Source organism: Pararge aegeria, chromosome 16 (genome assembly GCF_905163445.1).
Source record: "Pararge aegeria chromosome 16, ilParAegt1.1, whole genome shotgun sequence".
NCBI classification, from domain to species: Eukaryota; Metazoa; Arthropoda; class Insecta; order Lepidoptera; family Nymphalidae; genus Pararge; species Pararge aegeria.
The window spans coordinates 4,583,899-4,602,756 of NC_053195.1; the positions used below are offsets into that span (position 1 = coordinate 4,583,899).

The 18,858-nt window shown below is 37.6% G+C and overlaps 1 protein-coding gene across 2 annotated transcripts in view; it reads left to right on the forward strand.

Moving 5' to 3' along the window:
* LOC120630741 (tyrosine-protein phosphatase Lar) overlaps window positions 1-18,858 on the forward strand; it is a 629,543-nt gene that overhangs the window by 467,713 nt on the left and 142,972 nt on the right. For both annotated transcript variants that reach the window (XM_039900036.1, XM_039900037.1), the window contains exon 5: window positions 11,284-11,463. In XM_039900036.1, the coding sequence (XP_039755970.1) occupies window positions 11,284-11,463 (180 nt within the window). The remainder of the gene's footprint in view (window positions 1-11,283; window positions 11,464-18,858) is intronic.

Consider the following 18,858-nt stretch of genomic DNA (forward strand, 5'->3'; position numbering starts at 1 on the left):
CGACAATGCACACATCGCCATCTAGCCCCAAAGTAAGCGTAGCTTGTGTTATGGGTACTAAGATAATTGTTGAATATTTTTATGAATATTATATATATAAATACTTATAATATAGAGATAAAAACCCAGCCACTGAAAAACATTCATGTTCATCACACAAACATTTTCCAGTTGTGGGAATCGAACCCACGGCCTAGGACTCAGAAAGGGTCGCTGCCCACTGCGCCAGTCGGCCATCGAAATGAATCATCACTCATATTCACGTACAAGCTATATCGCCTCGTTTGCAATAAACCAAATAGTCGCGTCACTATTTCCAAGTTCTCTCTGCTTTATCAAACTTTATTCTCGATTTGTCCTGATGTCGACGGCTGCTATCTATCAAGCGTGCCCCTGACTCGGCGGAGCATGTGACAGGAAAACATTCGGATAGTAATACGAAGATGGGAACGAAGATTTATTTCGGGCGGACCGAGTGGAAAATCTATGAATTAATTATTAGGCGAGATATAATCCCACTTTTCGTCGAACACAAAGTTGTATCGTAATTGAATAAAGGTATATATATCCATGTCACTTCTTGTGTGGATATCGAAGACAAAGGGATATTTTTTTGTACATCGAGTTTTATCAGATTAGACTAGCTTTAGTTCCGCGTAAGTTTAGGCTACTTTTCTTATTTTTTGGTTTTCTGTTGGTAACCTAGAAAATTGATTTGACCGACAAACGCCTTTTTATGTGACAATTTCCATACGAAATTACTAATTTCATTTTAGATACAGGATTTCCTAGTTTAGGTGTGAGGATTCCAAAGATTTAGTTCACTGAGTTTTTCTATTTAATATTTCTATTTAAAAAAAAAACGATTCCATCCATTTATTTAAGCGTAAAGATTTAATGCCATAATTTTACTATAGATCACGAATTACAATGTATTCGCGACATTCGTTTTTTAACTGCAAGTTAGTCTTGACTGCATATCTCAGTTAGTGATTCATGCTAGTTTATGATATAAACTAGCTAAACTGTGGTCTGATACGGGTTCGACAATTACGAGTAGGTATACACAACCCATATCTTCTCCATATCTTTCGTGATATTATTTGTGGGATTGAGTATATACTTTGAGACTATGATTCCTAAGGTAATTTTGGACCTATCAAATTTGGAAATACTAATACATAATTTTAAACAAAATTGTTAAAATGTAATAAATGGTGGTCACTATACGATCGATGAATTCCTAAACATAACGACAAGGCTGCTTGGAAGCCGCTCTTATCCCTCACAAGATAGAAAATTTAAAAGATTGTAAACTGTAAAATGATGTTAAAAAGAGCAAACTGCTGAGTTTCTTGCCGACTCTTCTTGGTGGAACCTGCCTTCGACGGTGGTTGAGTCACTACATACTGACTTGACGTTTCAAAAGTGCTTATAAGCTGGGCCATCTATAAACTTGGATAAAATAATTTTAGCAACTAGCCAAAGCCTTCCGCCAGAGTAAAACAGAGACAAGACAGAAATTGTAAATTTCCAAGCTATCTAACCCTGCCGAAGATTGCAACCGGAAATTACCATCTACCTCCTCCCGGTCGATAAAACTAGCGTTATTAACTTTATTATTACAATTGTTTATCTCATAAAACAATAATATCTGCACTTCCTTATTCGGCTTGTTTCAGGGTTCCAAGAAGTTTTTCTAACACAGTACGACGTTAACTTTCCCGAGATTTATTGGATCCCTCCTTGTCATAACTTTGACTTCTTTTTATGTTAAACAAACAAAAGTTGTAGTTGGAGAAGCTATATTATTATCTTCAGTTTGTAATAACTGAAATTACCTTCCATTCTTGCCTGTCGGTGCCTGCAATTCTATTGTATTAACGATAAGGTTATTTTATTCTTACTTATAGCATATTTTATCATCACCTACCATTAGGTGTGCGATCGCCTTTATACATAAAAAAACAGTACTAGCTGCTGTTTCGAGAAGATTTTAAAATCCCGCGGTGACCACTCGTTTTACCGGGATAAAAATATCCTATATCGCTCTCCAGGATGCAAATTATCTCTATTCAAAATTACACGAAGATCTATTTAGGTAGTTGATTCTATCTGAAAAGAATAATAATTTCCTAAATTGTTTCTACTGGGAACCAATGGGGAACCTTTATAAGACCACAGTGCTGAATACTGCTCCAGAGATTAAAAAACAGAGAGAGAGGTGGCAGGATCGCAATTAGCGACAAGGCTGCCTTTTGGATCTTGCTACGTACTTGAAGTGTCTCTGCTTTTTTTTGTTTTCTGAACTTGATGTTAAGTACCAATAAGGAGAATAAATAAATAAATAAAGAAAAAAAAAATCAACTCTCCTGTAGAACTTCTAATAATTTATTATTTGACGTACAATATTCAATCGCTCCATACGAATATCGGAACCAATTTGCATTCCATTCCACAAATCAGCTCTATTTGTGGAGTGAAATACGCAAACTGCGAGGTAATAGGACCCATAGGATACTTGCCACGTTTTCTCAGTTTGACAAACATGATTATGCCCAACGTTTAATATCGGTTTAAATTAATGTTTACTCTATACATACTGCTTTAACAAATAATATCATCGTAATCAACCCATTTCCGGCCCACTACAGGGAACGGGTCTCCTTCTACAATAAGAAGGTGTTAAGACCGTACTCCACCACACTGGACAAGTGCGTATTGTTGGACTCCACACACCTTTGAAAATTATGGAGAACTCTCAGGCTTGCAGGTATCCTCACGATGACTCCTTCACCGTGGAAGGAAGGAAGTGATATTTTAATAGCTAAAATCGCACTTAATTTAGAAAAGTTCGAGGTGTGTGCTAGGATTCGAACGCGCCCCCCGACAGTGAAGTCAAAGTCTCACCCATTGGCTTTAATAACGTCAAACGTCTTTTTACCACATTAGCACTGAAGTTGATATTTAGTCTGACTCGTTGTATAAGTTCAGAGATAAGTAATTTTTATCATGGACCACTTGACCCTTATTTTCTGTTTCCTTGATTTATTTTTTTAGTGTGTGAGATATTTAGTTATTATATTCTCATTCACGATGCCTTTCTTTTCAATATATGGTGTTGTTATATATTTTCATATGCTGTGTTTAAGAAAACATTACACTTAAATAGAATAGTTAAAATTTATAATAACGGTTGTATTAGTGGAAGTGTTTGTAATTAAACGTAATAAATAAAATAAACACGCACAAATAAATAAGCACGCACGCACACACAAATATGTGCATTTTCACATGCTGCGACGAATACATTTTTATTAGTTTATTTTTAGATTAGTCTTAATAGCTTTATTTGTTTCTTTACGTCTTGTGTTCACACTTTTATGTTATTGACTTTTTTAAATATTTATAATTAAAAACTTAATTATTTTTATGTTAAATCCGAGACTATTTCAAAATGCTATGTTTATGTAATCTTTGTGGCCTTAGATTTAAGTAAAAGTATTAATAAATATATTTTTATTTTAACGCTGTTGATTACGAATAAATAAATAAATAAAATAAATAAATAAAATAATAGCTTAAAACGCACATAAATTTTACAAGCCTGAGAGCCTGAGAGCTCCCTAAAATGTTTTCAAAGAAATTTCCAACAATCTGCTCTTGGCCAGCGTGGCAGGCTACAGGCCAAACCCTTCTGTAAGGAGATCTGTGTCCAGTACTAGACTGGTAATGTATTGATAATGATAATGATAAAGATTTAATGGCATATACTTAATCTTATTATTTTCCAAAGCTGGTCGCCTGCCTCATCTTCTAGTCCTTACTTATACCTTTTTCGCTGCCCCATTATGGGCTTGGCTAGGCAAAGCTTAGCCTTTATCAACTATTACCTAGTAATAAGTAGTCAGTATCAATCGGGAGTTTTATTTTGTGAAGTCGTGGTATTTCGTTCGTGGTCTCCAATCATTAATTCATTCTGAAGACAAACATATGTTTTTATCGCTGCTTTTCGATCGTTTCCGCGGGATTAAAAACCGGGTTATGTTTATACAGCCGAGCAGAAAAATTGATCGTGATCTGATCGTGACGTGACATTATTATAGAGATATGCACCCTGGAGACAGATATGGCATATTTAGTAGCCCGGAAAATAAACACGCATAGCTTGTACAAATTAAAGTCACGTTTTCTTTCTCTGAGGACCGCATGCCCCATACTTTTGACGACCTCTTTGGTTCAGAATTGAGCGTTTGGTTCAGTATTCAGTTATTGTCTTATGAGTGGTGTCCTGGTTTCAATCCCTTGTAAATATAAGTATAAACAAAAGCAATTTCTTCTTCTCTAGGTGCCACTCCACCTAGTAGAAGGACGGTTGGCCGTCAGATGTTCATATTTAGCCTTGCCTCCCGCAAAGCTAAACAGCCGGGTAGCACTGGCAATCTCGGTCCACTCCCAGATGTGGCGCAGCCACGACTTCCTCCTGCAACCTTTGCGCCTCTGCCCAGCAACTTTGCCCGTAAAATTCAAATTCAAAAATTGCTTATTCATGTGAGCCTATCACATGCCACGAGGGTTCCAAAAGCGCACTAGTGTAAGAAGAGCCCACAACAAACTTAGCCGGATATTTTTTTGCTATCACCATCTCACAATCAAATAATATAAAGCTTTGAAGTTAGAGCAATTTATACCCAAGCTTTTTATTGTTTCAGTCATTATCAGTATGCAGGAGCGCGGATCTGTCAGGGCTCAACAAACGCCGCAAAAAAGAAGTTTTTTTGACGGTTTTTCAAAGTTCGCAGTGACAACCAACTCTACCTCATTTACAACCTTTTGGTCTGGTTGTTTTAGACACGGATCTTACCACTGTATCGACAAAGACGTGCTGTCAAGCAATTTAATGTTGAAACTGATTCGCCTGGTTATTACCACCACGACTTATCTATTATCACGACTTATTACGAATATAAAAAGTAAGAGCATTACTGACATAACATGTTTGAAAACGCATAAATATGACGCTTCAAAATTAACATATTTATATGCTCTGGATAAATAAATCGTAGGGTTAAATAAAAATTGTCGCCTTTACTCTGCGGTGGAAGTAAAAAGCGCTGTTATAAATTAAACTAACATCCAACATTGCAGCGGGAATGCAGTGGTGAGATTTATAAATGGATTCCATTTATTAGTTAGTTATGACCAATGAGCTTTTTATGTTGTTTTATATATTTTATCAGTGGTTGACGCCAGCGTTTATTTCTTCGTAAATACGTTTATTTTACAATTACATTTTGAAATATTCTCAATTTATATTACATTGTGATTTTTTTTTCGTCGACAGCTTTAATCTTACGAAATTGCTCTTTACAAAAATATTTAAGTTTACATCAGTGATATTTCCACATTTAGAGATGAGAATATTATCTTCTTCTGCATAATCCAACCGTAATCGATATAATGAATCCGCGAACCGCGCCGATTTCGCTCGATCTAGGAAACTAATTTCTACACACAATATATATTCTACACGATATATAATTTCTACACGCTATATAATTTATACAGCGAACAATAAATTTATTATTTTTATACCAATAAATATAGACATTAGACAGATTAACTTGGTCACTGTTATACGTCAAAAAAAAGTCACTTAAATTATTTTTTATCGCCATTATATCACTAACATGCACACATTTTTCATGTAACGTTCACTTTAAAGACATCTATTGGCCTTGCCTTTTTGAGATGTCGTGAGATTAAATGGTATAGAACTAATATGGTGGTTTGACAGTCCATAGATATATTATATAATCATCGAAGTATGAATGAAATTATTTTCTTTCTAACGAATTAGTGAAAGATCTTAATCCTATTACGATTGCATTTAAAATTAAATCTTAAGCATATACAATTTAGATTAAATGGACCAAAATATTACTGTTTTTTTTTTTTGAATCAGAAAAAAAATTGCGTGATATTTGCCGAGATCCCCCCTCTGTCCAACGTTAGATTAGATGAGATTTGACTCGACTCTTCTTCTTCTTTGTCGTTACACTCTTGGCAGAGTGGTCGTGGTCATCATGAAGCGTCTTTGAGGGCAGATGACACACGCCCCACGAGCATCCGCCACTTCTCTCGGCTGGCCGAAAGCTTGGTGCACTCGTGCAAAGAGCCACCCACAGCAGACTTAATCTGATCGGTCCATCGCATGGGTGACCTTCCTCGACCTCTAGTGCCCTCCACCTTGCCCTGCACGACAAGACGCCCTATGGAGTCACTCTCACGCCGGGAGACGTGCCCGAAGAATTTTAAGATGCGACTCTGTACTGACGCCGAAAGACGTTTTTTAATGCCGATTTCTTGGAGTATAGAGATGTTGGTACGAAATTCGGTCCATGACACTCCCAGCATTCGTCTCCAGCACCACATCTCCAGAGCATCAATTTTCTTCTTCTCAACTAGTCGCAAAGTCCACGTCTCTGCAGCGTATAAAAATATGGGGAAAACAAGTGAACAAGCCGGATCTTAGTAGCTTTTGCATAATGTTGTTGTTATGTTCCTGTTTTTCCATATTTTCTTCAGCCTGTCCATCGCAGTTCTAGCTATCGACTCGACTCTACCCCCTTAAAAATCTCACGTATTTTGTGAACGCCCCCTTTGACTTTGATGATTCCTATTTATAGTATGAATATTATATTAAAGGTATCACTTTCTACCCAAAAATTCCCTTCCGTCCCCACAACGTTCGTGCTATCATAATATTTATTAGGTTTGCGGTAATTTATCTACGGCTTATCGTATATGACCTCTACGGGGCAATAAATAATACCACTCGGTGTAATAGCTTTCATTAATTGATATTCCAGTAGTAGATTATACTAAGACTAATGTTCTTGGTAGCCATATTGAGAATACCACTTTATGTGGATGTTATGTGCGGTGATAGCCTAATGGTTGAGACTTAGGTCTTCTTTCCGGGGTGACCGAGATCGATCCCCGGCACGCAACTTAAACTTATAGGAGTTATTTTATTATGTATTTATTTTATTATGTAGGTACTAGCTGTTGTCCGCGTTTATTACGGCATTCCTATGAAAATCGTTTGTTTTCTTGGGATATAAAGTAAGCTATGTTACTACACCGTCTTTTCAACTAACTATATGTAAAAATTTGGGTCGATTGGTTGCTTAGTTAGGGCGTAACGTAAGGACAAACAAACAAAGTCCTATTATAGTATAAAGGACTACGTAAACGATAAAAAAGCTTGGGTGTAAATTATTGCTCTAACCAGGTTGCTCTTCTAATAATTTAAAATGACATTGTGAGATGGTGATAACCAAAAAAAACACCCGGCTAAGTTTGTTGTGGGCTTCTTCTTAGACCAGGACGCGTTTGGAACCCTCGTAGCTTTAGTTTTAAGTTTACGAATGTGGTTATCGCCATCATCTGACTACCGTGTGGTTTTTATGTACGCATCAAAAGTGCCACCTGTGGGCCTACTTGAATAAAGATATTTTTGACTTTGACTTTGACTTTGACAAACAAAAAAACACACTTTCGCATTTGTACTATTATATGGATTCTTTTTTTATTTATTAATATTAAACATTACATAGTGTGTATATTCTTCGCAAACTTAATGTTTTCAGAATTGCTTGGATGCTGTACATTGCTATTAAATAACAGTTTTCAGCAAATTAAACCTTGAGTGGTCGTCCCTCTCGGATGCGGTCACTACCATGTTATAATAATCGTTAAATTCGTAAATTTTATTTTATTCATATCACAGTCACGTATTAAGCATTCTTACTTTTGTTCATTGTTGCGATGGTAATAAAAATGATACGTGGGTTAAAGCCCGCCAACACAAATTAGAGCAGTGTTGTGGACTTGTCCCTTGTCCATATGAAGACGGCATAAACCTCTTATATTAAAGGCAAGAGAGTTTTAGAGCAAAGATAATTAACGCAGCTCCATTGCTGGTTAGCGGACAGATATTATTTCAGCATAAAATTACCGTATACCCATATAGTATCTGTTCTTTTGCATTATAACCATGTGCCTTTTGTTGCTAGACAAAAGTATAAAAACCACGCCACCTTGCAGCTGTACCTTGCGGCCATTATCTTTTTAAAGTACATGCAGAAAGACGCCGATTATTCTCACTTGTTGTGGAAATACATTTCTGTGGCACTTACTGCGAGTGGCGATTTAGCTCTGTCGTCCTACACTGACTCGTATAGTCGTATCCGACCAACCTGCGCAATTTTATCGTGCACCCCGGACAATGCATTTTAAACTCTACGCCCAAGTTATTACGACTAACGCAAATGAACCACAGGTCTCCAGCTTTGTTTTTTTATAATTCTCTATTGCAAAATGCAAACGACGCTCTGCAATGAATCGCGGACATTTTTATCTAGTTTTATAAGATTTTCAATAAGCATAAAATATAACTGACAAAGAGTTAGGTATACCGCTTGATTGAAATTGATTCTGTGCCTTCTCGAAAATGTTTAGTTTGTGATTTTATATACAGTATAGTATAAGCGGAGATAGCCTTGGGATTAAAACCCTTGTCCATCTCCTACTCTCGCCGATAGGACCATCCAGAAACACACTGGGACTTCGTCAGAATGGTCATACTCTCTGACGTTTTAAAGGTGCTATCAGTTCAGCATCATCATCAATGTTATTAACAACCCATTAGCCACCCACTACTAGACACTTATCTCCTCCCAGAATGAGATGGATTTAGGCCGTAGTAACGCACGAGAATATTATGGAGAACTCTCTTTTCCTTCAACTTTAAAGCATTTGATATTTAATTGCTCAACACGCACATAACTTAGAAATTTAAGAGGTGTGTGCCGAGGCCCGAACTCGGCCCCAGTTACCTAGTTGAAGTAGGAAAAAACACTGGCTTATTGTAAAACCGATGTTTTCCCACGATTAAGAATAAACCCTGTAGCTTTTAATGTATGCAAGCACCACACAACCACTGCGTAAGGTACCAAATAAGTCTCAGGATCTCTCAGCAGGCGATGGAGAGAGCTATGCTTGGAGTATATCAACGTGATCAAAACAGAAATGTGGAGATTTAAGAAGAACCAGAATTACCGACCCAGCTCACAGAGTCGTGAAACTAAGGTGACAGTGGGGGCGCATAACTCGGTTAACCGATGGGCGTTTCGTCCCCAAGGTGCTGGAATGGCAACTTCGTTTTTTTTTTTTCAAACGCTCAAATTATGCGTACTGGTAAACACATGGATGCAGGACACATGGATGCAGGACCCAAGCAACATACGGCCGTGATAATTAGATCTCCCAACGAAACACAGTGATGGACTTCCATTGTTTCACATGATGATGATTCTCAAACAACATGCGTTGGACATTACCCCTGTATAAAATAAAGGCATCCACACTTACTTAGTAGTAACTTACACCTACCTGCTATTGTAAATGTTACCACGGTGCAATATCAGTTTCCAATTTACAACCAAAACTGTAAACTTTTTTTTTTCAATTCAAAAACCGTTTAAATTCTGCCCAGAATTAGAACAACGTTTGTGGTCGTCCAATAGTTATTGGGCGAATTTTACTTTCGAATAGACTGTGAATAAATCTGAACTAACTTGAATTCGGGTTGTATTTTATCATCTGTATTATATAATTAGGCTATAACTATTCTCAAAAAACGAGATAGGTATCTCAAAAGCGTTTTATGGAATCAAAATGGGTGGATTTATCGCCATCAACCTAATTAATGTCCCAAAGTACAGCACATCCTATTACATATGATAGATGACACCGAAACGCTTCTAGGCAAAAACTTTGCTCAAGAAGGGAGACATGTATCTCAAAAAGCTTCGTTCCCTGCCTAAGTTAAGCTATCTCTGACACCGTTTATGCAAAGTAAGTTTAGATAAAGACGAGATGAATGACGACATCATCAGCCAATATGCATCTATTGCTGGATACAGGCCTCTTTTGAACAGCGCCAACTCTTTCTAATCTCGGCTCATCGCAATGCCACTGCCACGTAGCTCCGATACCCCACCAAGTCGGGGGCGATCTTTATGTCGTTTACCGAGAAATGGCCTTCACTCGAGGACCTTTCAACTCTAACGTCCATCGGTCCTCCGGCATACAAGACCAGCCCACTACCACTTTAGCGTGATACCCCTTAAAGCTAGTCAAATACTATAAATTAAAAAAAAAAAAAAAGTTTTTAAAATGAATATCATTCATCTCTATCTATCTATACCTTGTCACATAAACTCTGTGTGGTTTGAGATGAGGTGACCTAGTTGTCGTTAATTGTTTTTACTCTTAAGTTGACCAATAAAAATAAAATAAAAAAAACTTACATCATTAAATACAATGTCCCCTCAAAGAATACCAAGCATAGCTTTTTCCATAACACGGTAAGCAACTGGAAGTTTATATAATATGAGGTGAGCTCTGCGCTGCATAAAAATTACTTCGCAAAGCTGTGTAGGGTACTCTATGACTTCATCTTTGTTTCGTATTTGCTTAGTTTTAAAGAATGCATAATATTGTTTGGCTTACCGCGAATGTCTTTACACCGGAATAGTTTCAAGAACGTATATTTCAGGAAAATAAGAGATAAGTTTGAGCTACCCTGAAGATATTAAGTTTACCACTTCATGCCAATGTGTCAGTCAGCAACATCAACATCATTATCAACAGATAAACTGGACTAAAGACCTCTCACAACGGGAAGGTTTGCCCACGCTGGCCAGACGGTTTGGGGATCGCAGGAGATGGTGGTAGTAGCTCAGAGGACGCTGCTGCTTGCTCTCCGCTATATTTCCTTAGTCGCCTCGTACGACAACCGCGGGAAGAGTTTGAGTGATGAGTTCTGACAACTGTATTTTGATCTGCCGTCACCACTCGGTAAATTTCAGTAATATTCAGTATGAGTTACTTATAAAAATAGTATGATATGGTATTTGACGGCGGACTGGCAAAGTGGGCAGGTACCCTGATTTCTGAGTCCAATGCCGTTGGTTCCATTCCCACAACTAGAAATTATTTGCGTTATGAACATGATTGTTTTAAGTGTCTGGGTGTTTATCTGTTTATTATAAGTATGTATGTTATTCATTAAAATATTCATCAGTCATCTTAGTACCCATAATAAAAGCTACGCTTACTTTGGGGCTAGATGGCGATGTGTGTATTGTCGTGTCATATTGATTTATTATTCATCATTATTATTTGTCAATAGCTTATTTTCTTCACCCCCAGGCATGCAGTCCCGCTACCAAGTCTCAGGCATGGAGTCAGCAGCCGGGCTGAACGCCAACGGGGCGGTACTCCGCATCGAGCCGGTTAGAGCCCAGCGTGACGACGCCACGTACGAGTGTGTTGCTGAGAATGGAGTGGGGGACGCTGTCACTGCGGTTGCCACTCTTACTGTCTTTGAAGGTAAGTGTTTAAAATTTTACTAGCCAACGTTAAGTCCTTCATCACCATCATCATATGAACCCATTATAGGCCCACTACAGGGCACGGGTCTCCTCGCACTATGGGAAGGGGTTTAGGCCGTAGTCCACAACGCTGGGCCAGTGCGGGTTAGTGGACTCCACACACCTCTGAGAAAATTATGGAGAACTCTCAGGCATGCAAGTTTCCTCACGATGTTTACCTTCACCGTCGAAGCAAGTGATATTTATGTAATTAAAACGCACGTACTCGTAAGTTTGAGGCGCGTTCTGGGATTTGAACTCAGCACAACGAAATTTAAGTCGTAATGCCACCCACTGGGCTATCACCGCTCAGTACAGAAAGCTGACTACTAATATACCATAAGTAGTCAGCGAGGCATAAAAAGTTCCAGTAGGTACCAACTGTAAATGGAAACCTTAATTAGTATTCCCTGTGCTCAAACAATGCAAGAGTCATAAAAACCCCGAGGAAGGTGTAGCATAGCTTCCGTGGTTCATAATTGTATAAATCGTGATAATTATGACATAACTCCGCCTGCTGGCGACACACTGCTTGCATACATTTACCCAGAATTACGACTGCGGTCTATCTCGGAACGGCGCGGCGACAAGAAATTTAAGAGGTTAATTGCCCCCTTCTTGTTTATGCTGTTTGTTCGTGTTTCCCTTTTGGTACGCGTTTTGGTTGTTTAATAGTTTGGGCTCCTCTGTAAATGGGAAGATTTCTTTGTTATTAAAATTTTAGGGTCAAATAATACAACTTATTACTGAATCCTTAGTCGTTCACTCTTGACAGAGTTTAAGCCCCCGCGTTGCGCCTCTACTTGGTCTTCAGCGTGTCTGGAACATTAGACTATGGAGGTTTGTGTTGCAGTTTTTATTATGTCTGTCCAACGCGTGGGTGATTGACCGCGTGACCGTTTGCCTTCCACTTTTCCCTGGACAACGAGTCGTTCCATGGAGTGTTTATTCCTAGTTATATGTCCAAAGAACATGGGGATATGTATCTGCACAGTCGACAATAAACTCGCTTTGACTTTTAGTTCCTCCAGGATCGACACGTTAGTCCGAAAAGCTGTCCAAGGGATACGCAACAGTCGCCGCCAGCACCACATTTCCAATGCATCGATTCTGCGACGGTCTTTCAAGCGTACTGTCTATGTTTTGTGCCATACAGAAATATTGGGAAGACCAAACTTCTCATCAGGAGGACTTTCGTCTTAGTTATATTATCAACCTTTCAACGGCAGATAGGCACATCTCCTTTGAATCTTTTCTTCACGCCCACCAGTGTCAGTGATGGTAGAGCCGAGGTACACGTAGCTTTGGACAAACTCACATTTGCCAATCATGGGAATGTCAGGGTAGTTTAGTTCGGCTCGGTCCACGATCTATAACTGAATAATGACCGTATATTTCATAAGAAATCATCCTCCATAAGTAAAATAGTATATAAAAGAAGCATATTGATTTTTCTATGCAAACGAATTCAAAACATTCTAAAAGTTTACTTATGACAACCCTATTGAAGATAAAAGACCGACACGCGCATAATACCTACCAATTGGTTTTAATTTAGGGCTGTATAAGATTTTTTCAACAAGCACTATGGCAGTGGTTTATTAGTCTAAGAGATAGTACATAACGTACCGCTAAAGTCTATGAAGTATGATTTCACATTGTATAGTGAAATTAATAATTGTATATAAGTATGAAACTCGAAAACTATTTAGTATGCATTTTGGTTGTTTAAAAGTATTGTTTCCGAAAGAATGAATTGATTTTGACCACCTCCTTGGCGCATCGATGATCCCTTCGGTTTAAAGTTGAAGGAAGTTGAAGGAAGGTTTAACCCGGCGGGGGGAAATTGGTAATTTATAATTTCTGAATTTTCACGTTACCCTACCAACAAATTATGCCGCTAAGCTACGAGTATTTAGCGTTCCGGTACGATGTGATGTAGGAACCGATTAGGAGTATGCATTTAATATAACTGAAATACAGATTGGCCCGCCATTGACCATCTTAGTATGCATTATCAATTACCATCACGTGAGATTGCAGTCAAGGGCTTCAACTTGTAGTATAGTAAAAAAAGAAGGAAGAAAGCTAAAATATTACAATTACTAATTTAAAATATAGTCTAAGTTTCCGCTAAAAATGCATTTCTCTATAAGTGAAATAACAGTTTAAAAAGGTTAAGTAGTACCCATTACATGCAAAACTAGAAAATATCTCATCATTTCTCTTTACAATATTGGTATACTTAGCTGATATTCAAAAAGGTATTAAAATAATAAGGTACTTTAAAGTTAGGCTGCAACAAAACGACAAAAGTATACGTACTACAGTAATGTTATGTGCAGCTCATTTGTAAAGGAATTGTCTAGGTATTTTCTCGGAATCGTTTCCCGCAATTTAGAGGTGCGTCGTTATCGGCCAACCGTCGTCCGAGATTGGTTTTAATGCTTATTTATTGAAAGGACCCGGTCTTCAGCCAGTGGAGTTACTATCGGGATCACGGTGTCACCGCGGTCTGCTTTATGTGGTTAATAGTCGTTACGCTGTGGCTGGCAACTTGAATGGCACGGAATTAGAGTGGGTCGGATTTTTATGGTTTTGTAATGAAAGGGTACTTTTGTTGTTTCCCCATATTTGGTCGATTGTCTGTGTGTTGAAGACTTTATGATCATATAGCATGCACAGTTACAATTAGCTATTTACCGCTACTCGGTGATTTTAAATTAAATAATTAAGGTGTATACGGGTAGTTAGAAACATTTTCCAGCCACCTAGAGATGCGTCTTTATCGGCCTACTGTCGCCCAAGATTGGTTTTATTGCTTATTTATTGAAAGGACCCGGTCTTCAGCCAGTGGAGTTACTATCGGGATCACGGTATCACCGCGGTCTGCTTCTTGCGGTTAATAGTCGTTACACTGTGGCTGGCAACTTGAATGGCACGGAATTAGAGTGGGTCGGATTTTTAGGGTTTTGAAATGGAAAGGTACTTTTGTTGTTTCCTCATATTTGGTCGATTGTCTGTGTGTTGAAGACTTTATGATCATATAGCATGCACAGTTACAATTAGCTATTTACCGCTACTCGGTGATTTTAAATTAAATAATTAAGGTGTATACGGGTAGTTAGAAACATTTTCCAGCCACCTAGAGATGCGTCTTTATCGGCCTACTGTCGCCCAAGATTGGTTTTATTGCTTATTTATTGAAAGGACCCGGTCTTCAGCCAGTGGAGTTACTATCGGGATCACGGTGTCACCGCGGTCTGCTTTATGTGGATAATAGTCGTTACGCTGTGGCTGGCAACTTGAATGGCACGGAATTAGAGTGGGTCGGATTTTTATGGTTTTGTAATGAAAGGGTACTTTTGTTGTTTCCCCATATTTGGTCGATTGTCTGTGTGTTGAAGACTTTATGATCATATAGCATGCACAGTTACAATTAGCTATTTACCGCTACTCGGTGATTTTAAATTAAATAATTAAGGTGTATACGGGTAGTTAGAAACATTTTCCAGCCACCTAGAGATGCGTCTTTATCGGCCTACTGTCGCCCAAGATTGGTTTTATTGCTTATTTATTGAAAGGACCCGGTCTTCAGCCAGTGGAGTTACTATCGGGATCACGGTATCACCGCGGTCTGCTTCTTGTGGTTAATAGTCGTTACACTGTGGCTGGCAACTTGAATGGCACGGAATTAGAGTGGGTCGGATTTTTAGGGTTTTGAAATGGAAAGGTACTTTTGTTGTTTCCTCATATTTGGTCGATTGTCTGTGTGTTGAAGTTTATGATTACCTTGCAATATAGCATAGTCACAGTTAGCTATTTACGGTAACTTGGTGTTTTTAAAATTAAAAAAGGTAGGTGAAACATGTTCTCGGAACCATTTCCTGCAATCTAGAAGTGTGTCTTTATCGGCCTACTGTCGCCCGAGATTGGTTTTGGTCTTCACCTAGTGCTTTGTGTGATTATTAGTAGTGACGCTGTGGTTGGCCAGTGGTTCACTTGAATGGCACGGAATTAGCGAGGGTCGAAGTGAAAAGGAACCTTTATATCTAATATTTATCCGTTTGTTTCCCGATTAAATTCAAAAAATTCAAAATTCAAAATTCATTTATTTCAAGTAGGCCTAATACAAGCACTTTTGAAACGTCAAGTCTGTCCGTGTGTAGTGACTCTACCACCGGTTCGGAAGGCAGATTCTACCGAGAAGAAGCCGGCAAGAAACTCAGCAGTTGCTCTTTTCCAACATCAAAAATTTACATTTTATATTTTAACATTCATTTTTCTATCTTGTGAGAGATGAAAGCGGAGCCGGGTGCTTCCAAGCAACCTTGTCATTAAGAAACTCATCAATTGTATAATAACCTCGCTGTAATAAATGTGTTTTAACACATTCTTTAAACTTATGGATTGGTAGGTCCAAAATTACCTTAGGAATCATATTATAAAAGCGTATACTCAATCCCACAAATGACTTCTGCACCTTTCGCAGACGATATGCAGATGTCACTAATTTATGACCATTTCTTGTAAGTCGACTGTTTATATCCACTTTTTGTTTATAAAGACTAATATGTTGTCTTACAAATACTATATTGTTATAAATGTATTGTGAGGCTACCGTAAGTATACCAATTTCTTTAAATTTTTCACGGAGCGATTCACGTGATTTAAGTTTATATATTGACCGTACAGCTCTTTTCTGCAATATGAATATAGTTTCAATATCAGCAGCTTTGCCCCATAATAAGATCCCGTAAGACATCACACTATGAAAGTACGCGAAGTAAACAAGTCTTGCTGTTTCTACGTCAGTAATCTGTCTAATTTTCCTGACGGCGTAGGCAGCCGAGCTTAGTTTACCTGCTAGTGTATCTATATGGGTACCCCACTGAAGCTTACAATCCAAGGTCATGCCCAGAAAAACTGTGGAATCTTCCATTTTTAGTGATTCTCCATTTATTATTATATTTTTATTAACTTTCTTTACATTTGGTAAAATAAATTCCACACACTTAGTTTTTTTTGCATTTAAAAGTAAATTATTGACAGTAAACCAGTGCGACACATGCGACATAGCACGGCTTACATCGTCAGAGTTTTCTCTACCTCTATCAGTTTTAAAAATTAGAGATGTATCATCAGCAAACAGTACAATGTCACAGGTTTCACTGACATGGTGTGGTAGATCATTTATATACACCAAAAATAGAAAGGGACCCAAGATTGAACCCTGTGGGACACCCATTGACGTAGCCGACCCCTGCGACTTAATGTCTTTTATGCAAACCCTTTGGGTTCTGTCACTGAGATAAGAGGCAACCAAATTTAGTGCAACGTTTTTAATACCATAATGGGCTAGTTTAAGAAGCAAGGTTTTATGATCGACACAATCGAATGCTTTGGATAGATCACAAAAAACACCAATGGCATTCTGCGAACGTTCCCAGGCATCGTACACATGTTTTAAAAGTTTAGCGCCTGCATCCGTGGTGCTACGACCTTTAGTAAAACCGTACTGCTCCGGATGTAGTAAGTTATTTACATTGAAGTGATTCAAAAGTTGATTTAATATAATTTTTTCAAAGACCTTACTAAGAGCTGGTAAGATTGAAATGGGTCTGTAATTGTTAATGTCGTTTTTATTGCCAGATTTAAATAGAGGTATAAGTTTACTATGTTTCATTAAATTTGGAAAAGTACCTCTATCAACACATTCATTAAAAAGTATGGCTAAGTAAGGGGCAATAACGTCTATAATGTTAGATATTACCATTACAGACATACCCCATAAATCACCGGTTTTTTTCTGTTTCAACAACTTAAAATTCTTTATTATATCATATGCAGATATATGTTTAAAATTAAATAAAACGTTGCACTCATTAACGTTGTTCCTCAATAAACTCTGAGCTGCAGTAGGTGAAGAATTAAGTGAATCAGTCAACAAAATAGGAACACTCTGAAAAAAGTTTTCAAAGGTACTTGCAACCTCACTGTCAGCGGTAACTTTATTATCATTAATAATTAATTCAAAGTTTACGTTGCGAGATTTAGCTTTCCCAGTTTCATTATTAACAATTTTCCAGGTTGTTTGTACTTTGTTATCCGATTTTATGATTTGATCCTTAAAGTATAGCGACTTAGCATGAAAGCAAACGTTCTTAAACGTTTTAGAGTACATTTTTACGTGTTGTAGGAAAGCTGGAGTATGGTTATATTGTTTTTCACTATAGAGCTCATACAAATTATCTCTACTTTTGTATATGCCAATAGTTGCCCAATCGCTAAACTTTATTTTTTTATTGAAATCTATATGTTTGAAATTGAATATTTTGTTAAATTCATTTTCTATGATATTAAAGAGCGTACCATAAATGCTGTCAGGATGACCGTTCTTAAAGACAAGGGCAGGAATTTTGGATGATATTTCACCTTTGAATCGCGTCAATTTGCTCTTAGTTATCGGCCTACACTTGACGATATGTTTATCTTTGTTTATATTATTCAAAACAGTAATTTGTTGGCCACAATGATCTGATCTTAAGTTGGTTATTATCGATTTACCTAAGATATCACAGTTGAGAAAAATATTATCTAAACACGATGCTGAGGTTGCTGTGATTCTAGTAGGTTCACTAAAAGCATAATTTAAATTAAAACATTTAAATAAGTTTAGCAACCTAGTCGTAGTTGCATTACTAAGTAAAATATCAACATTAAAATCCCCGCATACTATTGCTTTTTTTGTGGATACAGACAATCGCTTAAGCACATCTTCCATTACATCCTCAAAAAGGCTAAAATCACCTGAGGGGGGACGATATACACACACTATTATAAATCGCTCCAGCTCCACACAAGATAGTTCTACAGTGCGTTCAACAGAAAGACTAACTATGTCTTTTCGCTCCTTACAAGTTATATTATTGTGTACAAAAATTAAGGACCCACCATGAATTGCAGTCCTTCTGAAGAACACACTTGACATTTTGAAATTCCTTAAGATAACTGCTGGATGTGCACCAGTGAGCCAATGCTCAGTAATACACAGAATGTGTATATTGAGTTTTTCCACAAACAGTTCTATTTCAATTTCTTTGCCGGTTAAGCTCTGTATATTTTGATGTACAATGTTCATATTGGAGAGCTTCTCCGTTGTCTGGCTATCTAGTTTAAATAATTATAAGAAATTTTCTTAGTACTTGAACAAGTACTTGGGTCATTATCAGAAATATTGGTACCTAAAGTACAATTTGTAAAGTTGTCAATAGACTTAGTTACAACACTTGTAACTGTATCATTTAAATTGTAAGCTAATAATGAGGCTATATGTTGCTTACATTTTTTTGAC